The 26,917-nt window shown below is 38.0% G+C and overlaps 1 protein-coding gene across 1 annotated transcript; it reads left to right on the top strand.

The window, feature by feature from the left end:
- Positions 1-24,663, top strand: greb1 (growth regulating estrogen receptor binding 1). The gene is made up of 32 exons (XM_079459330.1): positions 1-128; positions 7,143-7,302; positions 7,450-7,554; positions 8,446-8,622; positions 9,010-9,192; positions 10,607-10,729; positions 10,833-10,961; positions 12,122-12,244; positions 12,669-12,791; positions 13,827-14,012; positions 14,166-14,516; positions 14,915-15,043; positions 15,131-15,226; positions 15,315-15,512; positions 15,610-15,790; positions 15,876-16,059; positions 16,329-16,465; positions 17,079-17,427; positions 17,527-17,642; positions 18,661-18,866; positions 19,487-19,953; positions 20,041-20,143; positions 20,425-20,580; positions 20,716-20,855; positions 20,980-21,141; positions 21,525-21,729; positions 21,839-22,001; positions 22,368-22,589; positions 22,674-22,809; positions 22,928-23,128; positions 23,812-23,950; positions 24,101-24,663. Exons 2-32 carry the CDS (start codon positions 7,146-7,148, stop codon positions 24,262-24,264), a joined length of 5,511 nt encoding a protein of 1,836 aa, XP_079315456.1. The 5' UTR covers positions 1-128; positions 7,143-7,145; the 3' UTR covers positions 24,265-24,663.
- Positions 24,664-26,917: the final 2,254 nt, after the last annotated feature.

Raw genomic sequence — 26,917 nt, 5'->3', positions numbered from 1 at the left:
TTTCACAACAGGGTCTAACCGCACGCATTCAACCCAGCCGGAGGAATCGCGCATTTTGGAGATATGTAGATATACTGATGCCATAAAATCACCTTTGGATTATCTGAGTTTGTTTCACTTAATTTAAGGTAAATTCTTACTTGTCTTTAATGTATTTCTATAAATTGCGCTTATTGCAATGCTCGGTTACATAGACAACATAGACTGTTGTTATCATAAAGGGTTACATAAGTTACCTTGATCTCAACATGTATTTAAAGTTAAAAAACGATGTCTCTTTTTCTTAATAACAGTTCTTTATATTGAGCCTTAGAAGGCTTTTATTAACAGCATTGCTATAAGATCCAATACACATTTTGTCACAATGTAACTTTTGTCAGGGAAAGAAATCATTGAAATCAAGGAAAGTCAAAAGTCTTTTATTTGTAATTTGTTGAGAAAAAAAGCGACTACTAAAATACATTGAATTATATTTGCTGCAGGGGAAATATACAGGATACATGTTTTGGATATATATTTTTCAGGCAATGCATTTGTCTTTTACTCTTTAAGTTTATACATTCTGGCAATTTATTAAACAATGCTCGCTTAACCTGTTGGCAACAGACTGTTGGTCTCTGCCCAAGAGTTAAGTTTCCATGTAATGCTTCATTCTGGTCCTAGACTGGTCCTGGTCCTTTTATTCCTGACAGCTTACAATCCGTGATTATTTACATTTGATCAAATTATTCTATACGTGTACTCGATTACAAACTTTTTGCATTGCATCTTTTTGTATTTTAAGCAGTGTCCAATACAAGTGCAGGTTATGACTGTTACGTATATATTATATAATACAATATTGTAAAAGAGTAAGTTAAAATGTACACTCTGATTATGTTTTCCCTCCTTTTCCCACAGCAGACACAAACAGACACTTTATCTCTTTATTTCCCTCAAGGACAAACATTGCCTGTTGCTTTCACAGTCCGACAGTTTCCTAAAGTATAGCTGTAAACAGCAGTGCAATTTGCAGCGAAACGAATTATTGTCGAACGTAAAGTCTGCATCTTCCAAAACCTTTTTGCAGGCACCATTTATTGTTTTTGACTTTTTACATATAAATAAGCTAAGTTATACTTGTATAATTATACTTGTACAACTTATGCATTATATAACAGACAGATTTTTCTCTAGTAACTAAAAGTGGAAAATAATCACAGACAGATTGTGTGAAAGCTGAATTTTAATATGATTTCATGAAGAATATTTTGTCTGTTAAGATGTTTTTGTTACTAATTATTACTACTAATTTGTGGATATAATTTGTATCCAATGTAACAGAATATATAGCAAACATAGCGATACATGATACATAATACAGCTATATCATGATAAGAGTTTAGTACATAATTTAGGGTTTTTTGTCAATGGTTTAAATTTATATTAGTTAGGTGTTAGTATGAGTAATCATCTCTATGAAAGCTGATTGGTTTATTGATAAAAAATCATGTTGATCCCGATCCTCAAAAGGATAAAACTGTCAGACTTAAGCTGTTATTATTAGAAATACGTAACAGGAGCATCAGGTGTTGAACAGAACAAAGGGCATCTTGAATCGCAGGACTGACCACTTACTCAGCTGTCAAATATGACCATGTATCTTGTAAGAAACCATCATAAGAGAGGGTATTTTTTGTAAAAACAGCTGGTGCTATCTGACTGATCGCAGTGTTCATGACTAGCGGGTATTTTCATCACACTTTACAATGGACAAGTATTAATAATGTAGGACTGAGGGCATTAGTTGAACTGTATGTGGAGTTATTTACGACGAGTGGCCTGTGTACAGACTAAATGGGTATTAAACACGGCTCGGGGGAACAGAATGTGAAAATAATGCTTCAGATATTTACAACATTGTGGCAAAAAAAACCCAGGCATCGAATATATCATCGAAATCTTATATATTTTATAATATCCAGAGATTTAGAGACCATAGCAGTTGTATTAATAAATTTAAGAACCTGAAGCATTTGACATAAACGGAAAGCGTGGTTTTGTTATTTGCTCTCATAAGGATAATTTCTTGTACTTACTCCTCAGGCCAAAAAGATCTGTGAATGACACCCAGTTGACTGCTATGTGATAGGCTATGCATTGCTGTATACTCGATGTATATTTTTTCATACAGTATTTCCCTAAAAAGCTTATATCATGCACGTTTAAAAAAATCAAGCAAAATCTTCCCGTCAAGTCTTCAGACTGGACAAAAAGAAACCTATCTGAAAGCAACTGGCCATCCTTGAAATGTGATCTCTCGTAGGGGTGCAGGGGTCAAAGGCTAGAGGTGATGGGAAGAATGGAGCGCTGCTATCTCACTGGCCTTCTCAGCCTCTTTGTGTGCATTCAGCCTCTGGCTGGACCATGCCTGAGCACATCAAAGCACTGCCCAAACATTGTTTGCCAGCCCTGACCTTTGGCCTGTTGCTATGTGCCGAGCTCCACGGAGGAGCGTGTTTGTGTGTGCGCTGGTAGAAGGACAGTGGGCAGAGACTCAGAGGAAACCTGCTGTGTCACCCACTCGCTGCTCTATAAGTTTCCTCTCTCTTTTTTAGAGGAACTTCTGCTGCTCGTCTGCTAGGTTTTATTGTATGTGTGAAGCAAGGAATGACAGAAGGCCCAGCCCCCTCTTATACACACAGCTCCCAAGGCTAAAATCTTAAAAGCTGACAAACTCCTCTTCATTCCTCTTTAGAGAAAAGTAGTGGAAGTTTCATTCTGGCTTCAGAGGGTCATTTTACAGACAGCGGGAGTGACTTTGCTGCCAGGCTGTACTGATTGAACAGAAAATTCAAATTATTTACCCAAACGCCTGCCTGGGATATGGTTTGGGGCACTTTCATTCTTAGTTTGGCCTTTACTTTACTTTACTTGCACAATTTAATGAATACATTTTTTAAAGTTATATTTCTCAAAGTTTCAAGTTGATGCAGAGCAACTGTGTCTGATGTGTGAAAGATGATCAATAATCAGGAACAATATGAAAAAAAATTTAAATTATATTTTAATATATTATTGAATCGCATACCGTACATCACATTAGTTGGCAAGTTACTATAACCCTAGTACATGTTTATAATATTTTTGTTAACTTATAATGTTGTGGTGGATTGTTACCAATTACCACTGTAAAATAATCATTCATTTATTCTGAAGACATTTTCTAAAGACAAACACTGTAGCTTTTAGAAATTGTTTTTATAGCAATGGTAGTTAAAGGGATAGTTCACCCAAAAATAAAAAGATTTGTCCTCCTTTACTCACCCTCAGATTGTTCAAGAACTGTATAAAACTATTTGTTCTGTTGAACACAAAAAAAACTATTTAGAAGTATGTGGGTAACTAAACCGTTCTGGGTCACCATTGACTACCATGGTAGTTTTTTCCTACCATGGTAGTCAGTAGTGCCCCAGAACTGTTTGATTACAAACATCCTTCCAAATATCCTTCTTTGTATTCAGCAGAACACAGAAATGTATACAGATTTGTAACAACTCGAGGGTGAGTAAATTAGGACAGATTTTTCATTTTTGGGCAAACTTTCCCTTTAATTCCACAATACCACAGTTACTGTAGTAACCATTCCTGTAGTAACTTTACTGCGTTTTTAGCTTAATAAGGTTTACCGTGGCATTTTTTTAGAAGTAGGCACTGACTTTTGGGACAAATGTGTCTAAGCAATAATATTCTCTACACGTGATTGATTGAATTGTAGTGTACTGAGATGTAGGGAAGAGAAGAGGGAACGTATCTTTAAAAAAGAAGGCCATAAACATGGACAATAGCCGGGTGATGTTCTCCCGGGAGGAGATCAGGAAAGATGAAAGCCCTCATCACCTCCTTGTGGAAGCTCTGTTCAGGAGGAACGTCCTCCCTGCTATCACGTCTTGAGCTTTTATCTCCTCAACTGTCTGCAGAGCCTGCCTGCATTAGCATTTGTTTATTTAACTGGCGTTTTCTCCCAGTCAGAAGAAAATGCTAATATGCTATTTACGGTAGTGCCTTTGACTAGCTACAAATGTGCAAAAAGTTCTAAAAAACTGGCTGACAGTATTGAAATAAATGCTTTCAGATCGGAGTTTTGAATTTTGTTTCCTGGCCGAAAGCTTTTGTTGGTTGGTCCGGTTGATGTGTGCCGATTGCTGCTGGTTCTGCTCAGTGTTTTCGGGTGTAAACGTGTTTTCAGCTTGTGGGATGTGAGTTGTTGCTGAGAGAAGGAACATATGGCAGAGAGCCTTTAAATGAGGAGATTATGTCCAAAAGGGGCTTTGTGGCCCAGGTTTGTTCTGCCAGAGAGCGGATCAGTTTGTTGCCTTTCACACATTGTGCACATTACATTTACCAGTGTGCAAAAGCTACAGAGTATTTTATATATTGATTTACCTAACCAGTGCCTTTGACTTTGCTTTAAAAAAAAATTGTTCACCCAAAAATGAAAATTCAGTCATCATTCAGTCACCCTCTTGTCATTTCAAACCTGTATAAATAACTTTCTCATGCAGAACACAAAAGAAGATATTTAGAGAAATGTTAGTAACCGAACAACAACGGTAGCCACTGACTTCTATTGTATGGACAAAAAAAACAATGCAAGTCAATGGGTTTTTGTCAGATTGATTACTTTTTGTATTGCCATAGTTTTACTACAAATGTAATGGTTAAAAGTATCATATAATTATATAGAAATAGACCATAGTTCATTTGTTGTTACTGAGGATGTACTACAAATACAAAAGTGTGGTTATTGTATTTTTATGTATTTAATTTTTATGGTTATCTTATGATATGTTTTTATATGATAACAACTATATAAAAAAATGTAAGAGTCAGAAGCTGCTTCTAAAATACACTAAATGTATACATTTACAGTAAAAGGTCATCTTGTCGCTGTCCTTCTGATACCCCAGACAGCCAAGTTCACTGTTTTTCAGCAAATGGAAAAAAACACTTTTAAATGATCAAATTATCTGATAGAACTCAATGTGTCGCTGTAGATAATTACATTTCATCTGTGTTAACAGTCAAGATGGGTGTCCCGCAAGGTTCTTTACTGGCACCCCTTCTTTTTCAATTTTTTGTATTAATGAATTAGGGCAGGGAATAAAATCCACAAAGCTTTTTTATGCTGACGATACAATTATTTATTGTATCGTCAGCTGCATCCTCTTTGTCACAAGCTATTAAAATTCTCCAGGATTCTTTTGACACTTTTCAGAATAACTTATTACAATTTAAACTAGTTTTAAATACAAAGAAAACCAAGTATATAGTTTTTTCACTTAGTCGTTCGATGACTGTTGTTCCGTCTATCCTTACTATTGATGACGTGCATATAGAAAGAGTTACAAATTTCTTACATCTTACAAATATCTAGGAATATGGATTGACGAGAAGTTGACATTTGATGTTCATATTGATTACTTAGTGCCAAGATTGGGTTTTCTCTTTCGGCAATAAAATTGTTTCCTTTGGAGCCAGAAAGAAAAGTACTTTTTTACCTATTTTAGACTATGGTGATATTATTTATACGAATTGCTTCTATATATTTCCTGAAAAGACTACATTTTATTTATCATGCTGCATTGCATTTTTATAACAAATACTTGCTACCATACGCATTATTGTTTGTTATAACTACATACGTTATAACTTTGTAGGTTGGACCTTCTTATATCAGAGAAGGAAATCACGTATATTAATATACACGTATATAGTAAAGGCATTGCTGGGAATACTTCCAAATTACATTACTAGTCTTTTATGTCTGTGTGAAAAAACTATAGCACCAGATCGTCAATTGGATTTAAATTAGAAGTACCTAGTGTAGATTCAACCTTACTCCATGGTTGTGGAAGTCATTACTCCATTAGAAACAGTTCATACTTTAAATATGTTTAAAAGTATATTGCGGTGTAAAATGAACAAATGTTGCTGTTTTAATTAGTTTGTTGATTCATGATTAATGTTTTTTAGATTTGTCTGTTTAGAATTTGTTTTGTGTTTTATATTTTATAGTTTTTGTACGGTCATCTTGGCCAGGACATCCTGGTAGATGAGATTTATTTTAATCTCAATGGGACCTTAGGTTAAATAAAATAAAAAATTATGTGTTGTCAAAGTTGTCAAGCACTTTTTAATACGTTTTATTTGTTAGTTATTTGCAAAACCCAGTGACAAACATTAAAGGGGATTTATGGTAAAAAATTTTAAATCATGAAATATGGAGATACAGAAGGACAGCAGCCATGTAATGTTTAAGTAAAAAATAAATTTAGTTTAAACGTAATATCCTGATGAATAGAGCGAATCAAAAACACATTATTCATCTTTCATAACCATTATTTTTTTCCTTAGAGCACAGCCTTTACCAGTTTCCTGCTTTTTGTTTATTGTCAGAGGGAGGTCATTCTCTCTCTCGCTCTCTGTCTGGGTCAGGATGCCCTGACATTGGCTTGTGGTGGCTTTATGAGGTTGCAAATTGGACACCGTGCAAAAATCCACGATTTCTTTGAACTTCCTCTGGGGAAGCTGTCTCTCTCCGGATCCTGTCAATCACACTAATCACAGAACCATTCTTATTCCAAGAAAATCACATTTACTGATCAGAAAGAGCTTGACTGTCTGCTGAGTCACTGACTCAAATCAGATTAAAGGAGGCTCTATAGACATACAGTTGTGTGTGTATAGTGGTCCCATTATTAAAACTTATTATTAAACATAATAAATCATGCCATTATGATTTGAAAATGTAAAATGTGTTAAGTGAAGGGGTGTCATTTATATAGTTTGTTTAGTATTAGAATAATTATGTCTATAGAAATTCCCCACATTGTATAAAAACAAACGTGTGTGTTTTTTAATAATATAAAACAGCATAAGAAAGATTAATTTTTTGCCAAATTTTTGCTGTCACACCACAGGGCAGATTTATGATTTATTTATCAACTAAACATATTGCATTTTTAGGACTTTTTTATTATTCTGCCAAATTGATGATTTTAATAAGTCTAATTATAGTAAAGGGGTTGAACAATTATGCATTGAGCAGGCCTTCACTCTTTGCTTATGAATCCTGACACATCCTCCCTCTTATATTAAAGGCCATGGGGAATTCACACACAGGCCACCTTCAGAGCACTCGGTTCGAGGAAATGCTGCATAACTCCATAGAGGCTTCACTGCGGTCCAACACAGTAGTGCCTAGACCTGTGTTCTCTCAGCTGTACCTAGAAGCAGAACAAAGGCCTTATTCCAACGACGGTGAGCCTCCATTTAATATTTCTGTGGTAATTCATCCGGTGTAATGTTTAATAAAAATCACCCGGTTATGTGCGCACATACGCTGTTAGTTATTCAGGATGTTGCTACACATCTGTTCCCTAGCATGAAAGTGAATTTTCTCAACAGGTCGATTAGAGGAGGAAGATGATGAAGGGGATGGCTCCGATTCAAACAGCCCTCCAGTACCATATCAAATGAAGCCACCGCCAGAGGGATCTTGTACCACTGATGGTGAGAAGATGTAAATCTGATAAGATGTGACATTTCTATCCTATGGTGTCAATGGCAAATATAATTATATACCTGTCAATATTTTTCACATCTAGTGACAGAACAGCATTTAATACCCTTTCACATGAATAGTTGTAAACATAGCAGTAAGTCAGTAAATTGATTAATTGATAAATGATCAGAACATTTAATGGGCTCGATCGTACCCTCGGCCAGTGCCAGGTGCAACTCAAGTGTTTTTTGCTTATTTAAGTCCGAATCAGGTTTAATTTTCTAGCCCGGTGCCATGTTGTTAAATAGCAAATGTATTTGCGGCCATTTTTGTGCCCATAGGTGTGCTGGTCTGAAAAACGAGGTGTGTTCAGGCACATTGTTGGCACGTTGCTATTTTGAGGCAACTGAACTTATTTAATGAGTGTGTTAGTAATATGCGCCTATAGGCGGGTGCACAGCGCTTGTACATTCTGCTAATTACACACAGAGGGGCACGCAGCAGCACACAAACATGCCAAATATAAAAAATAAATGTCTTACAATGTAAAGGATTATTATTGTGTAGATAAAGATAGAAAATCCCGCTTGTCCTGTAGATGGTCGGCTCACGCACTTTAACCTTGCGCACAAGTAGATGCGTTTCCTCTCTGGTACAGTCTTTGCGACTGGTTGACTGCACGTTTTGCCCAAAACACACCCATGACTCGTTAAGAGAATAGCGACAACCCTTTTAGACCATGCGCCTGGCGCGCTGACCGTTTTTCCCATCTGCAAACTAACAGAAGTGGATTCTAAGTCCCCTTGCCGCCATGCGCTTTAGATAATGTGCTTAGATCGTTATAAAAGTGCCCATAGATTCACTTTATAGACAAACTTGACCAGATCTCTGCCATTCAGGATTCTGTCAGGCAGGAAAAGACTTGCGGTTGTCATCCATGGCCACTGAGTCCTTAGAAGTCCCTCCTGGGTTCCAGCTCGTTGGAGTGAAATCTCCCAGTGTTCCCGATCATATTCTGGGGTGTGCGGTGGACCTGCGTTTCCTTCCAGATGAATGCGGACGTAATGCACTTTTAGGTAAGACGCTCTGAACCTCACGCAACCTCATGCATTACAAGAGAAGAACCAGAGAGAGAGAATTAAAGAATGGGAAAGCCCTGAGCACATAGCCAGTACCTGGGTCAGGGTACACCAACCTCACAGAACCAAATTTTCGGTTTGTCAGAGAGACCCTCTTAGATCTTTAATTTTGGTTGCTATGGCCCCCACATCGACTCAGCGCCCTCATCGCCTGTAATGGTTGGTGGCTATGGAAACTGAGCGCTCAGCTGGGTGGGGTTTAAAATGTGTGTCCATTTCAGATAACAGATCATGGTTTACAAGGCACGTAGACAGCTTCTGTGTACTCAAAGACTTCCACGAAAGAAAGCATGTGATGTCTTTCCTGTTTATTTCTTTTCCTAGGTTTCTCTGGAAACTGCATTGGCTGTGGCGAGAAGGGTTTCCGATACTTCACAGAATTTGCCAACCACATCAACCTGAAGCTTACTACCCAGCCCAAAAAGCAGAAGCACTTGAAGTACCACCTGCTCCGGAACGCACAGGGTTTATTGGTCAAGGGACCGGCAATCTGCTGGAAAGGGATAGGTAGGATCTTCATGAATGGTCATGTTCTGTTCAACTTATGCATTTGGGATCCTTCTGTATTGGATAAGTGACTTAGATGGGTGGTTAGTGGCCTGACACAGGCGGTTACAGGCAAGAAGGTTGACTTGACCCTGTTTAACCTCCTCATACGCTGGGCCAGACTGATCTTTTCATTGGACAGGCCAGACCTTGCCTTCCCAAGGTCCAGATGGCCAGCACACCTTGTTTACTTCAATGCTGCCATGGTAATACGTCAATATTGTGTCCAAGAGCATGTGTGCATATTTAAATGGTGTTCCAGCTGGATGTTTTAACAAAAGCATTTTCAAATCGAACCTAAATGACTATTAACTGTGTTCCTGAGATGAAGTTTAGATAACAAAATAATAGATATACAGCTGTGGAAAACTTTCACAGACAACTCCAAAGTTATTGTAATTTTTTTTATTTAAGATTTATAGGCAAAGATTATTAATATGGATATTAACAAGATGCCTTACTGCCATTGAAATAAATGGGGAGGAACTCAATGCTCAATATGTCTGCCCTAGAGAAACTTTGCGGATGCGTAGTAATGTTTTTAAGCACAATTTATTATAGAAAACAAACGTTATGGTACAGTTTACATCATTTTTAAATGTTGTTCTTCAATATGTCGTTTAATTGGGATTTTAGCCTGCGATTGTAGAAATATCAGTTATGCAATATTCACGTTGCAAACATGGCCGCCAAAGTAGCACGACTTCCCTAAATGAACTTTGTTATAGGTACATGTTTAATTAAAATCATTTTTGTTTAATAATGTGAACTGGTGACAACATTTCTCCCAAATTGTGAATGAACATGTTGTTTTTATTTGCATTTATTTGCAGTAAATGAAAACGGGACAAACTGGACAAAATAACAAACAATATGTGGGCAGATCTTAAATCCTGCAAAGAAAACAATTTAATATTAATGTTTAAACAACACAATACTAATGTTTTATTGTCTTATGGGATCAGTTAAAAAATGAAAAGTTTTTTCACAACTTTTTTAATGCGTCTTTGAATTCTCTCAGTCGTTGACATTGCTGTTGGGGAACTTTATACCATTCCTGAGGTTTGTTTCTGTAGAAATTCTAAAATTGATGCAATACATGCAGAAATGCCGGAGTGCTCTCTAAATTTTTGTAAATAACAATAAAAATTAACCTAAAAAAAGATTGATCATAGAAAAAACTACTATTATTGGACTGGAAATGTGAGTTTAAACTTTATTATTCAGATGAGCAGTGATTATACCCATAGAACGTTTTTGATTGACCAATCAGAATCAAGACTGTCAGAGAGGCATCTTATAAATGTGTTCAATATGTCATCCTGTGCTGTGCATCATGTTTTCTTAAAATGGCTGTTACTCATGTTTTGTGCAGATAGCAGAATGAGACATTCTGTGTCTAACGTAGCAGCTGGACCAGAGGAGCAATCGGGCAATGGACCAACTGACCTGCTTCCTAATTCAGGTCACACAACCTTAAGCACAATTAATCACACAGGTACACAAAAGTGTTCGGACATATGTAATGTTCAGATATGTGTTACATAAACCTTTCAGTCAACGTGTATATTTTAAACTTTGTGTCTGTCATTGCCATGCAGATCTGAATACCCATCTCCAAATATCTGAGGGTTCGCCTCCCTTAACCAATGGCAGCCATGTTCCTGGACCACAGCAGCACGCATCACAAACTGGAGTCGTGGCCAATGGGCCTGGAAGGCCTGCAATAGGTATCTCAAAATACATCCGTAATGGCAGATTAGGAGAGATAAATGTAAATTATATATAGGAGTCCATTTAAGTGTATACTGTTTTATCCAGTTGTGTTTATGTTTTTATGCATTTTAGAGTCATACTCATATAATTTGCCTGCCGTGTGTATAAAAGGATCGTAAATCAATAATGGATAATTTTGTGGGCTTTGCCTTAGGACGTTGCTACCTTTAAAGTAAGTAGAAAGCAAGGCAGTCTCCAAGTTTTGGAACAGAACTAGGGTTTATATTTGAGTCAAAAAATGGAAATTTTTATTTTAAAAGGCAGTCCCACAACTAATCCCTCTTGTAGACTTCACACCTTCAATGAAAGACAGCACCCAGCCCTCTCCCCCTTTGAAATGTTTAGATGCTTTTAAGAGCCATCTGTATTGTCTGAGCCCTTTCCTATTCTTTTGTTGTTGGAGTCTGTCATTATTCAGCACTTGGGGTTGTAAAAGATCCCGTCTTTTATTTCAGCACTCTCTGACTATCACCTCTATAAAGTGCTGCTGTAAAGTCTCTCTCACTGTTTTTTTGTCTCTAGTCCCTGCTCTCTCTCTCTCTGTCTGTCTGTGTTGTAAAACGTGAGACTTCCTTCCTGATGCTTTGGTTTTCATTAGGATTTAACACATCTCTTCTCTTCTGCTTCCCGGTGCATATAAAGTGACATGTGTGCTCGCATTTACAATCTGGTTAATGCGCAACATTACAGTTACTTCCTGTGACACCGAAAACTTCTTACATTGACATTTACATTTATTCATTTGGCAGACGCTTTTATCCAAAGCGACTTACAAGTAGTTTTTTTACAGTGGCACATTACTGCAGAGCAATCAGGGGTAAGGTGCCTTGCTCAAGGGCACTTCAGTCATGACCTGCTGGCACTGAGATTAGAACCGGCAACCTTCTGATCACAAGCCCAACACTCTAACCCTCTTCTTGAAAGCAAGTGAATTAGAAAATTATAACTGTAGAAATTTGTTCGGAAAAAAGTGTATCTTTGCTTAGATTGTTTATAGAGCTTTTATGGTTTGATTGAACTAAACAGAGAGCTAGGTGGTTGCTAGGGTGTTCTGCTAGGTTGCCATAGGGTATTTAAAGTTGATTATTGACCAGTTATGACATTTTTATTTGAGGCTCCATGTCAAATTCTGGGCCCCCCAAAAAGAGACATAAGGGATGGTCCCCAGAATCTTCTGCTATAACAGACGTCACCCCCAGACCCGTTCCCAACAGCATGACCAACGGAACTAAACCAGGTATACATAATCATATCTCTATGATTGTAACGTCACATTAATAAAAATAAAATTTCACATGATTTCCCATCTGTCTTTTGTCGCTTCTCACACCAATTATACAAATGTCTAACTTGAACTTTGAATTTACTAATGGAGTATTTGCATATAAAGGACACAGGAAACACACGGGGTACTTTCTTTTTGTAGTATCACTGTTCTACCACTACATTTCAGTGTAAGCATGCTCAGAGGTCTGCTTATATTTACATACAATTCTACGTATTCAACAACTACAAGTTGGTAGATCCCACACTTTGCGTGACACAGTTCTTACGCACTCACTACACACACATTTGTGCATACGCACTGTTGATAAATGAGCCCCCTGGACCTCTTGAATGAGTGTTTATCAAGTGATGGATGTATCGTTGTTTGTCTTTAGCTGACAGCGGTGCATCAGGGTGTTTGTCTCTGGGGTCCTCGCCACCCCTGGCACCTGGAGAACATGTTACAGTGCCTGATCACCTGCTTCAGACTTGTGGACTGCGGCCTGTCATTTATAAAGGTGAAAACCTGATTACAATGAGGCTAGTTTGGGTTGCAAGGTCAAATCCATGGCCATTGAATGCATTCCTTGTATGTTATTTATTTTATTTAAATAATAAAGAATAAGGTCATGTTTTTTATTCACAGCTTGATTACCAAAAAAATAAAAGCAGCCTGTGCCATGTCTCACTCAGAACTCCAAACAATGTATGTCAAAATATTTAGTGTTAGTTTATTAGAAATAGCTTATCAGTTCATGTGATGAGGCAAAATATCTGTTAACTCCTCCCTTCCAAGTGCTCAGAGCCAATGAGAGAGTCGTGACAACAGAAGTAAAACAATTTCCTGGAGCCTTCAGACAAGTTGTGTTTTTTCTTTTCGTTCTTTATTTTTTTTAAGTTTAGCTACTTCCTGAAACTATTGAAAAGCTCCATGGATTGCCATTGCTGTGAAAAAACTGTTCCACTGGAGTCAGCGGAGTTGAAGCAACTTTCAATCTTAAAGGCTTTGAGCCTGCTGCCAATTCCTTTTCGTAATACAACGGCAATTTTAATACATCCAATTTGCAGTGGAAAACAAGCCAAGCATGCTGTTTTTCTCATCCAATATATAATTTCACTCGAAAATGCGTCCGAATACACAAGTCAAAACGACCGCAACTTCAGGTTTACGGGGACTTTATTTGAGAATAAAGCTTGTACTCCAATAAAAAAAGTACAACTTACATGCCCCAACAGAGTAAAAGTAGTGCAAAGTGCAAACAAATCATAGTGGAAACAAGCATACTATGTATTCTTGTAAATCTTTTTATGATATGCATAAAATTAAAGAGTGAGCAGAATTGCATGAACGTATGTTGCATTTATCTCACAGACAACCAAAGTAGCTTCATTTTTATGTATGACAGTTTCTCTTCGTACAATCTTGATGCCAATCTCATATCACTGTATTCTGTGCTTTTCCGGGCATCATGTGACACACTATCTAACAGCAGTTCCCACAACTTCATCCTGTGTCAGCTGTTCACATAAACTGTGTGTGTGTTTGTCTGCAGGGCACGGGACACTGCCACATTTAAGTGGGAATCTTGGGGATGTTCTGGTGAGCGGACTGCTGCAGAAATGCTACCGCAGTTCCCAGAATCTACCTCGCATCTACGAGCAGTACGGCACCGCTCCCATTCAGCCCATCTCCACTGAGATGCAGATACTGTTGACTGTCTACTATCTTGTGCAGCTCGGTGAGAAGAGCAGTGCATCTATATACCATCATCAGAGCGAGGCTGTTGAACTGTTTACCCTAAAGTTCCATAAACCAATTTTAGTCTTGTGAATAAATTCAAATTATAAAGTTTGACCTGTATGTCTAACTTTATTGTGATAACTTACCACAGCTCCTGACCAGGCTCCTCAAATGGAAGACCTGGAGCAGATCTTCATGCGCTCCTGGCGCGAGTCACACCTGACAGAGATCCGGCAGTACCAGCAGACCCTTCCACAGTTCCCTCCTCCTCTTCCCTGCTTAGCTCAGCCACTCACCCCCTCTCAGCTCCCCTGGCTAGCCAAACTAGCCACTAGCTCATGCGGGGAAGGAGTCCTGGTGCTGGACACAGCGCCCTCTCTGATGGAAGCGCTGGAGGACACCTTTCACAGACTGATGGAGGGCAGACTGAATCGGACCCATTATGTGGTGATCATCTGCATGAACAGGAGCCAGGAGATAGAGTCATGTGTGGTGGTCACGGGTATGTGGATCACTTTATTTCCAGAAATATTTATTAAGATAATATAGATTTGTGTTTGGAGTTTACAAGGGTATTAACGCATGACACATATAAATAGAAAACGAAATATAACATACGTTTTTTTAAACAATACGTATTTGAAAAATAGAAAGTATTTTTATTGCTATTTATACAATGGCTGTGTAGAGGTAAAGGATAGGTCTTCTGGGCAAATAGGCACAATAATACAACACAATAAAAAATTTACATTTACTGCTTTGTGCAGGAAGAAAATATACATAAGTATATTGAAATTGCACATTATTGTTTAGTATATATATTTATTTTATATTAATATGATGATCTTGTCATAAATCATAAATGGCAGGGAATGGAATTTATTATCTGTTTCTACACAGGAAAGCACCAGACGCGTGCTCTATCTGAGAGCCTTCTCTCTCCAAATGATTGTTCGAAAGAGATCGCCCATGAGTTGTCTTCTGGAAGCGTGGCAGAGCTCGCATTCTATTTCAGCTCTCTGGGTCCGGGTAAGACATTTTTCAGGTTTGCGTCATGAATGTACCCTCAGTGGTTTAAATGCATTGGTGATAATATATATCTATCCTATTTTTCAGATGGAGATGTGGAGGCTTTGCTTGAGAAAGCCAGTCCTGAGAGCTCTGCCTGCGCTCTAGAACCGTCCAGAGACAGCCCTAAACCCACATGTGCCGGTAAACCTTGTTTTTGTGTGTATCCTAACACTCTTCGACAAATACCTTACGAATTATGTGCAAACAGTTAAGTTATGTTTTTAAACAGAGTACTGCGTGGAGTGGCACGAGATTCGGCCCATTCAGCTGGCTGTGGCACGAAAGCTTCTCTCTCACGTTTGTGCCATTGCGGATTCCAGCACACAGAACCTAGATCTCGGTTCCTTTGACAAGGTTGAGTTCTTGATCTGCGTTCCACCCTCGGAGGTCACCTTTCATCAAGTGGTCCTTCACCTGTGGAACTCAGGTAGAGCACCACCACACATTACCCAGTAGTCTCTACTGCATATATACAGGCAACAGTGCCAATTTCAGATATCCTCTTCTCGATGGTGTATTTTCAGGAGTGTTGCGGGAGTTAGGGCTGGACCAAGACTGCTTGTCTCTGAAGGATGCTGAGCAGTACGTGGTAAAGTTGAACCAGAGCGCAGTGGGGAAGATCAACGGTCTCATTCAGAAATCTAAGATGAACCCATATACTCTCTTCATACTGGTGCATGATCATGCACACACAGACATCAGCAGGTATGAGACCTCACCCGATTCTCATGTGAACCCATGTGGCTGTTGGTGGAACTGCAGTTTAATATTTTTTTTATTTATATCACAGTGGACAGTACAGTGGAGGAGATTCCAGCTTAGGACTAGTGGACAGTTTGCTCAACTGCAGGCAGATTCGAGACGCACCCAACATCTTGACTCTCCACGTGACCTCATTTCCCTTTGCCTTTCAGACTCAGTACACACGCATCAGTCCTTACAATGAGATCCACTGGCCCTCTGCCTTCAGTAACGTAAGCATTGGCATACCAAATATATACTTCTCTATATAAAGCAATGACACAAGCTATTTGTCACTTTTAGCAATGAGAAAGCTTCAACGCATTGTCAATACCAAATGCAACTAAGCACATTTTATATTTTGCCAAACACTGTTTTATGTTCCAAAACTTTGTGAATTTTTTGATACATCAAATGTAGTAATAATATGTAAAACATGGTTGTTTTAGCTTTTTAAATGTTTTTAATTACAATTACATATAATCTGTAATTGTTCACCTAGGATGTAGATCTCTATAATGAGAAGACAAAGTATTTTGGTGTATCAGAGCTGTTAGAGACCACCCGCTCTGGCAGCGGTCTTCCTCTGCTTCGATACGACAGCTCATTTGAGAGCATGGCTGCTGCTCTAGAGGAAAGGTATGTTATTCTTTATTTGATTCTTATTTGATTTACATTTAGTCATTTAGCAGACGCTTTTATCCAAAGCGACTTACAAAGTGTTCAGGGAGCAATAAGCGATATGTCATACAAAGAGCATATGATTTACTGCATATTCTGTTATAGTCAAAAGGAACTTTGAAAATGTTTTAAATCTTTAATTTTATGAATCAAATATATTATTAAGACGTTGTGTCAATGTTGCATAAAAGTGCTTGAAGTATAAACTAAAGCTTAACTTTGAGAAGAATTAAATTCTTCCTCGATGCTTATCAAATAATTACACACAAAACATGTCCAAAGCTTACATGGCCCAGGAGAATGACTACAAAATATGATAATATACTGTATGTATAAATTAATATAAGGATCAACAAATATTAATAACTAATAAATGTTATTCTGTGTATGGTTTCGATGCAGTTTTTGCATATTCAACTAAAAACCATGTTCCATGATATGTTGTAGTTTACCATAATAACTGATACTTTCCATTTTGTACCAACCACCTTAAATATTGATGGTTTAACCTCACCTGATGGGGAAATTAAAAGAAAATATGTAGAAAAAATTTAATTGAATATCTCCTTAGATTCCCGAAACTTCAAAGTGCGGTGATTCGCACGCACGTTCTGATCCAGCATTACTCAATGGCCCTGATGGCCACAGCGGGTGGTCAGACCTTACAGGCTCTGCAGAAGCACATCTCAGTGGAGACTCTGGAGATGGTCCAGTGTCTCCTCAGCACGTCCCAGCGGTGTCCCAGCCGTCACGGTCACATGCTCCTCCTGAGGATCCCCTCACCCGCCCTCGCTGCCCTCGCTCACCAGCGCCTCTGCCACGTCCGCAACAGACTTGGTCTCCACGAGCAGTTTGAGATTATCCTGGGAGATCCTGCGGCTGCTCTTACTGTAGATAAACACTTCCTGGACCAGCTTAGAGTATGTACCCTACCCTGTATACATGTTATGTCAGTTTATTTGATTACAAATCAAATAGAGCATTGTTTTTGATGTCCTTCAATACTGGTATATCTGCAGGCTTGGTTGAAGATCTTGGATCCAGACTGGGCTCCTCGAACATACCTAGAGCTTGAGGCTTTACCCTGTATCCTTATTTTAACTGGCATGGATCCACTCGGGGAATCTCTACCCAGGTAAACCAGGCGAATGTAACATTATTTATGTTATAGGATAGATTTGATTTAAAGTCCTCCTGTAGTGAATTTTTTTATATTGTTTTATGTCTGTGAAAATGCTGTGATCATTTATTCATCCTCATTTCATTTCAAATCTGTATGACTTTCTTTCTTCTGCAGAACACAAAAGAAGATATTTTGAGGAATGTTGGGGACATAAAACCATCGGTACCTATTGACCTATTGGTTTTGTGTACATACAGTAGAATTCAAGGGGTACCAACGGTTTTTGGTTCCAAACATTTATTTTTATAACTGAATACTTTTTCTTAAAATAATCTTGCCAAAATGTTGTTGCCAGTTTGTCCGACTAATAATTCAGTGACTTTGTAATGAAGTCAGCATAACCCAGTGTTTATATAACAGCATAACCCCTCAAAGCCACAAACCTAGTGTAGACACTGTAACCTTTAAAATAAAAAATATAAATACTGAAGAAATACAAAATGATTTCAATAATTTAACAATAATAAAACAAAATATATTTATTTTTAGTAATAATTACCAGTACTCAAATTTGGGCAAATGATTTGTCATTTGGTCCAATTTTCAAGTAGCATATTCTCAAAAAGTCAGTATATCAAACACATTTATAAAACATCACAATCACAAAACAAATGCGACTGAGGCAAATGTATAAAATATCTTTCATAATTAACATCAAGTATAAGTGATTCAGCGCATGAGAGAGTCGTCTGAATGATTCAGACTGAATCACAAACCAATTCGGATAAAGTTTTTTAGCCCGTTTTGCAGATTCATGAAGACCACTGACTCGAAATGTATAATCATCTGAATCGGACTCGAAACAGCTGACGAAAAACTGCATCCATGGCATTATTTTTGTAAATGTTGAAAATGATCAAATGTTGTGTGGTAGCAAGTGAGAGTACTAACCCTACGGTTTTTGATAAAAAATATAAGCAGTACCTTTCCTTACAACTCACCCAACACCTGTGTTTTACTTTGTCTCCAGATCTCTAAAATACTGTGACTTGCGTGTGATCAGCTGCTGGTCTCTGCAGCGCACGGCTCTGGAGCAGGAGCTGGGGCTCGCCGCATACCTACTGAAGGCTAAAGAAGACGCTCCGCATGGGTCTCACGTGCCCAGCGACCTGTCTGAGAGTGACCCTGAAAAACTCAGCAGCACTGACAATGAGGAAGAAGAGGTTGTGGTGGATGGTCAGTATTGCAAACATGAAATGCAGATCAATATTCATAAAAATGGTATATGCCATTTAATAGAGATAGATTACAAACCACTGATGGACACTTCCTGACCCAAATCATGTTTTCTTTGGATATTTTATAAAGCCAGAAAGAAAGATCTTCAGCAAAGCAGTTGGGTGGATTCTCTCTTAAGACTGTTTTTGAGCACTTAATGTGAAACTAAGACGAATCATAACAATAGACAGTTTCTTCACCCACAGACATATTTCATCAAAACCTTTATATTGTTTGTAAAGGTGATGTGTGTATGTTTTTAGTATTTAATTATACTATTCCACCGTAACATGAAATTTAACAGAAAACTGAACTTGTTTAGCCAATTTTCAAACTGGATTATGAAATCAAATCCTTCCTAACGAAAGTTTGTTTTTGTTTTTTACAAAATTGCGTTGCTGTATCACTTTAACATGAAAAGAATGTCTCATGAACAACAAAAGGAGAGGAGTTTCACTTTAATACCAATAACAAGTCTTGGCATTGTGAGTGATTTGGGATGTGATTTGTATTTGTATCATATAGTGTGTATGGAAATCTCTTACAATAACCTTACACCTCTTTCTGGTGGTCTATAGTAAACAACGCTAGCCCGGGTAACGCCTCCCCACCTGCCACCCAGCCCCCCCCGTCTGACTGGACTCCTCTGGACCCAGAAAAACAACCCAACCAGAGGCGGCAGTCCAAATCCACCTCCTCTGGCTCCTCATCCTCTTGGGCCTCCGCTCTACGGCAGTGCTGCTCCTGGGCTCGCAACCTCAGCCGCCCGCCCGTGGTGCTGCTCCCTAAAGCTGTCTATGACCTCATCACCACTGTGGACTCCAGCGGGCTTCCCAAGTCCACCTCTTTCCTCCCTCACTCCTCTGTAGAGTGGGTCAGCTCCTTCAGACCCCTCCTCAGCAAGATGATGACCTGCACTGAGCAGTCGCTGTACTATCGCCAATGGACCGCCCCCAAGCCTGACCACATGGACAGCATTAACCGGGCAGACGGACGCAGCGATAACTTCCACCCACGGAGGTTGCTTCTCAGCGGCCCACCGCAGGTAAATAAGGATTCTCAGAAACTAAATATTGAGTATTAATGTCAATATTTGAGTATTGAATAAAAAATGATTTGTTTGTGGGGTCAGGTGGGGAAGACTGGTGCATATCTGCAGTTTCTGGGTATTCTTTCTCGCATGTTAATCAGACTTATGGAGGTGGACATTTATGATGAGGAAGATATAAACTGCAGTAAGTATATACTATTAAAACTATTAAACTTCTTATATATTTATTTTTTATGTATAATTCATATTTATGTAAACATTATCTTTAATTTATTACTGTAAAAACGATCAATCACGATTAATCGATTCCAAAGTTATTTACTTTGTCTGGCTGATATATCAAATCAACATACTTTTGTACAAAAGGGTTTTTATTTAAATTGTTATGCATAACTCTGTTTTACATTTTTGTTTTGATAGTAATGACAAATTAAATAAACTAATGTTGTTATTTGTTTTCCCAAGATTGTAAAACAGATTTAGTACGATACCATCAGTCTGTTGCAACATGGCCCAACACAGAAACTATTAGTAGGATGCCCTTTGATTACATCATCCATGACCCAAAATACGACGACATCAGCACAATCTACTCACCAGACTTCAATCCAAATGCAGATGGTGAGACTGTGCAAAATATTACATACGTATTTATATATTATTATGGTTAATTTTGAGCCCAACTGTTTTATAGTGGAATTTCTGGACATTAGATTAATATTCCTGAGAATCGTTGTTTTCTCTTTGCTGGTTTAGATGGAAAGTCCAGACGGCAGGAGGATGTGTATCTACGCAGGCGTACAGCACGAATTAAACTCTCCAAATATGCAGCATACAACACTTACCATCATTGTGAACAGTGTCATCAGTACATGGGTTTTACTCCACAGTACCAGGTCATTCTTTATGACATTTTTACTATAATTAACTGCATGACTGTATGTTTTCTGTCAAACTTCATTCTGATTGGACACCTTTTAAATCTCATGCATAGAGTAAGTGTAATGTCTGTGTTTCCAGCTTTACGAATCCACCCTGCATACGTTTACCTTCTCGCACCTTCTATTGGGAGAGGAAATTCAGCTTTACTTCATCATTCCCAAATCCAAAGAGCATCACTTCTCCTTCAGCCAATCAGGAGGACAGTTAGAGAGCATGAGACTGCCCCTTACTTCTGATTGGGTACAAACAACAATCAAATAATGCACGAAAGTTGTCAAATGTGCCAGTGGGGCAACAAATACATGATCATTTTATTATGAGAGTTTGGTTTCAAAATGAGAGAAGTTTAAAAATCCAGTTTTTTTATTGTGCATTTCAATCAATATCAATTAAACTGGAGTTGGTTTTGATGGAAGCCATTATAAAAAAAGATAAAAACATTATTTTAATAATTGTTATTTATTTTTTAATGGAACCAAACTCTTCAAATATAATTACAGTCTATAAATAATTCTGCATATTTTAATATTAAATTTATTCACATTCATTTGTTGATTTTATGTGAAAACATAGAAACGTTTTAGTAAAGGAGTGAAATTCAGGTTGAGTTACATTTTTTACAGAGTCCTGACACCATCAAAAGCCCTATATTCACACCCACCACCGGACGCCATGAACACGGCCTGTTTAATCTCTATCATGCCATTGAAGGAGCCGCCCACCTGCACATCCTAGTCATTAAAGAGTACGAGATGGCCGTCTATAAGAAATATTGGCCCAACCATATAATGCTCGTCCTGCCGACCATCTTCAATGGAGCTGGAATAGGTAATGTCACAATCTCTTGTCACAGTATGTCCGTTTACAAAATATGATACGAGTAATGTTGATCTTTTGACCTGTGAGATCTTAACTTTATTTCTGGGTTTTGGCTCAGGAGCAGCTCATTTCCTGATTAAAGAGCTTTCTCATCATAACCTGGAGCTGGAGCGGAGCAGAAGAGTGGATCACGGCAGCCGGCCACGGGACGTCTGGCCTTTTATCATTCTCGCAGATGATTCGTGCGTCATGTGGAACAGCATCGATGTCGACCCGAAAAGGTGCTTAGTTAAAAATCTAAAACTAAATATGGAAATAAAGTTTTGCTATTTGCAGACTTAAAGGAACAGTTTTCAAAAATGTAAATTCTTTCGACATTTATTTACCCTAAAGTTGTTCCAAATCTGTATCAATTCCTTTGTTCTGTTGAACACAAAAGAAGATATTTTAAAGAATGTCTTCTTTCTCTGTGTTTATCAAAACAAAGACATTTATACAGATTTGCAGCAATTCGAGGGTGAGCGAATGATGACAGAATTTTTAGTTCTGGGTGAACTGTCCCGTTAATGTCAGTTGAAGAGTTACAGGAAAGGTTGTAGCTGAAAGTGTTTTGTAGTTTTTAAACTTTATCTTTATCTTTTTTTCAGTGGTACTACAGGGGCAGAAAGAAATGTGTCCTTAAAACAGGTTCTTCAGCACATGGAATCATCTCCAGACATCACTCAATACGGCTTATGTGGGATGAGGAAGTGGTCCAACTGTGGGGTTGGAACCGGGCGTCAGAAAGAGCCGTTCTCACGGGGACACCTACATGACTTTTTGCTGCTCAACGTGGACCTGACTAAGAATGTCCAGTACAACCAGAACCGGTGAGTTCTTAATACTTCAAAATATTAGTTTAAAATCTACAAATCGGTCCAAATGTTCATTTGTGGTCACACTATTCCCAATAGTTTCACATGTGACGATGTGGACTTCAACCTACGAGCCCACAGTGCAGGACTCCTCATCTGCAGGTTCAACAACTTTAGTGTGATGAAGAAGCAGATCGCCATTGGTGGATACGGCACCTTCATCATCAAGACTAAAGTAGGTTTTTTATAAATAGTCCAAAACAAACAATTTACTGTATAATTTTTCAATATACAACCCCTACTCTAATGCAAACACTAAGGCAGAAAAACGTGTTTTTCTGAATTCGCTATAGATGACGGATGTACCCACCACAATCCAGCCATCTCAGTACATCTGTGCCCCAGACAGCAAGCACCTGTTTTTGGCCACACCAGCTCAGCTGTTGCTGGAGAAATACCTCCAGCACACCAGTCATCGGTTATTCCCGCTCAGTGCCCGAAACTACAGTTACCCGGTTCTCTCTGTTGACTGTTACCTCAACCTCGGCCCAGAGGTACTTCAACATCTCAGTCCAAATTCGGGAAATGTCAATACCTGAATATCTATCAATGGTACACTATATGGTATTATAACACAGGGCTTAACTTTCAGTCATTGCACACCTATTAAGGTGTTCCAGGTCCACCGGGTTTTACAGTTTCATATCACTTTGCCAAGTTTAAACAACAGAAAGGTTAAAGTGTAGCCTACAGATTCTTTTGACTGCTGGTGATACAAACAATACGAGGAATTAATCATGAATTTTCGGTCACATTACTGCAAACACCCATGTGTGGGCACGAGCTCTCTCCCTCACTCACACACCACGTAGCACAGTAGCAGTGTCTCAAGCCTCTAACGGTCGCTTGAAATGAGATGCGCAAGAGAGTAGTCCTACCATCAACAGCATTTCAAATACGATAAAATGACAAACGTGAAATGAAACATTTGAAAAATGTCCTGTGGTGTGTAACCGTGGTATAAGCAGAATAATTGACTCTGGTCCTTTCAATTATTCAAAGTTAATTCACACCGCGAGGCGGCCCTTCAATTATTCCTTACATATTATGGTCCATATTTAAATAGCAGGGTACTAAATGATAACTGTATTAAAATGTATAATGTTAGAAGGCAATGCTGTGAATCACTTTCAAGCTAAAGCATATCATCTTTTTGTGGGTTTTTTTGTGTGTCTAGGTGACGGTTTGTTTTGTTAGCTCCAGGCCTCACTCCATTAACATTAGCACTACTGGACTGCTCTTCAGCGGATTGCTCTTGTATTTCTGTGATTCCTTTGTGACGCCCGAATTTCTCAAGAAGTTCCAGTTTCTGAAAGGTAAACTTCAGAAAGATTTCTCATCGGTGTACTCTGTGTCTTACTGTTTATTTACACTTTGTGTCTCGGAGATGTCCTTGTAAATGTTGTGAAAAACGAAATCGAAAAGTGACTCGGTCTTTCACAAGTATTTGCTCTTGGCTGTTGCAGGGGCAACTCTGTGTGTGATCTGTCCCAACCGGAGCTCTCTGCGTCAGACTGTTGTTCGGCTGGAGCTGGAGGACAAGTGGAGGTTTCGTCTCAGCGATGAGTTTCAAACAGCCAATGCCAAAGAGGACCAGCCTCTATTTTTCCTCACAGGAAAACACATATGACTCTCAGAGACACAAAACTGCCTTGTTTGTATATAACATTTGCTTTGTATATAATGCACAATGTATGCTGTAAATTTGCTTTGCCTACTTGTTTTTGTGTGTGCTGGTTTTATTACCTTAAAAACAGTGTTTACCTACGTCTTTAAAGTTGTTTAAAATGTATTTATTTACAGTGACCTTTTTATGTTTTTATCTTTCTGTGTTTTATTTCTGTTTTATTCTTTGCCGTTCCTTGTTTTTGTCCTTACTGGAAATGTTATCATCAGCTTGATACAGGATTGTGAAGTGTTAAAAGAGGAGATTCAGAAGTATTTTGTAGAAAAGAGTATTTTTGTAGCTGTGTTTGGTGTGTTGTGAATGAGGACGTAAATTCATTAAAGTACTTATCTCATACATTTTAATATGCGTTCAGTGCTTTTTGTTGTACCATTGTATGAACACTAGATGGCAGCACGATTACATTTTTTATATAGCAAGAAAAATCTCTTCACAATGAATCAGTTACATGTTGTAAAAGAAAAAGTGGCCTTTCATGATTTGAAAATGAATCGTCATTATGTGTGTTGTGGGGAGTTAATATATAATTGAAACCTGCAAATTAGTTTTGGTTTATCAAACTGATGTCAATCTTATCAAATACATTTATACATTTGGTAGACGTAAGTATATTTATCCTGATGTTTTTTATATAATATATATTACTATGGCTAAAAAAATGTACAAACAGATAAAGTGAATCAAATGTATACATGTTTCAAGGACAGCTCAACTCTGTGCTGCTCCGATATTAGTTGACAAATGTAAGTAGAAGGATGGATGGAGGCCTATTACCTGCTGCTAGACAAGAAATGTTATGTAACAATATGTCTACCATCACTAGGTCACAGGGTATGTTTACAGTAATCAGAACATGATTTCATTTTATAATAAATAAAAGGTCCCAGCAGGCACCTTGATGTTGATAAAACTTCAAATTGACATCAACTATTGACATCAAAAAAGTTAATCAGAATGACGTCAAAACCTGAATGTCGGCTTGACATTCAAACGATGACGTCAGAAACGGGTCAAAACCTGAACATCAGCTTGACATCAAACAATGACGTCAAAAAACAGGTAAAACAAACAATGCGCTCTCCCTGTCAAATTGAAAAAGAAAATGCAATTGGTTATTTGACATTTCATTTTCACCAAAATCTCGAGACAAAACTCCCAACATGAAAATAAACAGGCAACTGTGTTAAAGAAATTGCAAAAACATTTTTAAAAAGGTGTTTATTAAAGGCTCACGCAATAATACTGACACAATTCAAATTGAAATGTAAAGTTTGATTGTCATGTGATTTTCTCTTTTGTTTCATTTTAAAAGTCATGCAAATGACATGAGTTTTGCCTCGAGATTTAAGTGAAAATTATATGTCAAATCACCAATTGCATTTTTCTTTTCAATTTGACAGGGAAAACGCATTGTCCGTGTAAAATCATAAAATCATTTTATTTAAAATTTTGGCACATTTTGTGCGTGCAGTTGTGTATTATGACATTTTTAATCTGCTTTTCATTTTCCTCGTTTAATTTATTTATTTAAATTTGGCAGGATTTACCTTCCATAGAATGCAACTACCAAGTAAAATAGCGGTGTGCTATGATTAACCTCATACACAGACAAACATAACAATAACAAAACAAGCGGTCCTGTCTCACGCTAATGTAAAATTGTATCGCACATGTGCTAATTGTAGACTGTTTTTTTGTGACGTAGCAAGTGTGCCATAAACAGTCATTATACAGAATGACATATTTTATTCCTGTTTAAGTGTTAAGATAACTTTCACATTTCACGGAATGTTAACAACACATTTACCCACCAGAGAAAAAGTAACAGAATAAGAGCTGGACATGAGTTCACAGTTTGCTTTAGGATAGGCCTCTTTCACAGCATGACGTGTACAAAGCGGAAGTAGGGCAAACGCTTGTCCGGTCAATGCTCTAGCTCCGTTCACTACACGGAACAGAATGGAGATTAGAAGTTCTCTTTATGCTGATTTGTCAGACCTTGAAAATAGATAAATCGCTCAGAAAACAATGTTTTTGTAATGTTTGTTTTCCCTAATCACTAATGTCAATGTGATGTACACCATTTTGACATTTAAATCATCTCAGATAGCAAGCATATTTGGGCCACATGTAAGAAAATATGGGCCATTTTCGTTTTGTCATAACTTTAGATATGGTGGGAATGTTCAATTGGTATTGGATCTTGTTTTGGGGTATATAGCCCGGATAACAGATTTAAGACATGGCATACAGTGGTTAAACCTTAACTTGTGGTTGACATTTGGATTGTACTTGGAAAAACACGACATTTCCTGCTGAAATCAAGTGCACCCTACAGTCCACACAGCACCCTTCTGTTCTTTCCTCATAACTTTTCATGTTAAGTTAAGTGATGTTTTGACATTTTAAATGTATTTTATTGAAATATGTAGCATTTTGTGTCAATATAGCACGCGATTAAGGATTTCTTAAATCGGTTCATTGATAAAGCTGTCGAATTCACAAAAAAATCCTCAGTGATAATGGTTTAATGATGAAATTACGCTCATTAGAAACATCAATCCAGACAAATTAAATTTATCATTCAAAATTTATA

The sequence above is a fragment of the Barbatula barbatula genome, assembly GCF_947034865.1.
Source record: "Barbatula barbatula genome assembly, chromosome: 6".
NCBI classification, from domain to species: Eukaryota; Metazoa; Chordata; class Actinopteri; order Cypriniformes; family Nemacheilidae; genus Barbatula; species Barbatula barbatula.
This window is presented reverse-complemented; position numbering and strand designations above follow the sequence as displayed.

Bases quoted from the DNA above. Each gene is read 5' to 3' on its own strand.
- greb1 (XM_079459330.1), top strand. From the start codon at position 7,146: ATGGGGAATTCACACACAGGCCACCTTCAGAGCACTCGGTTCGAGGAA. The intron at 22,002-22,367 runs GTGCTTAGTTAA...TCTTTTTTTCAG, and splicing joins ATCGATGTCGACCCGAAAAG to TGGTACTACAGGGGCAGAAA. The intron at 22,810-22,927 runs GTAGGTTTTTTA...AATTCGCTATAG, and splicing joins CCTTCATCATCAAGACTAAA to ATGACGGATGTACCCACCAC.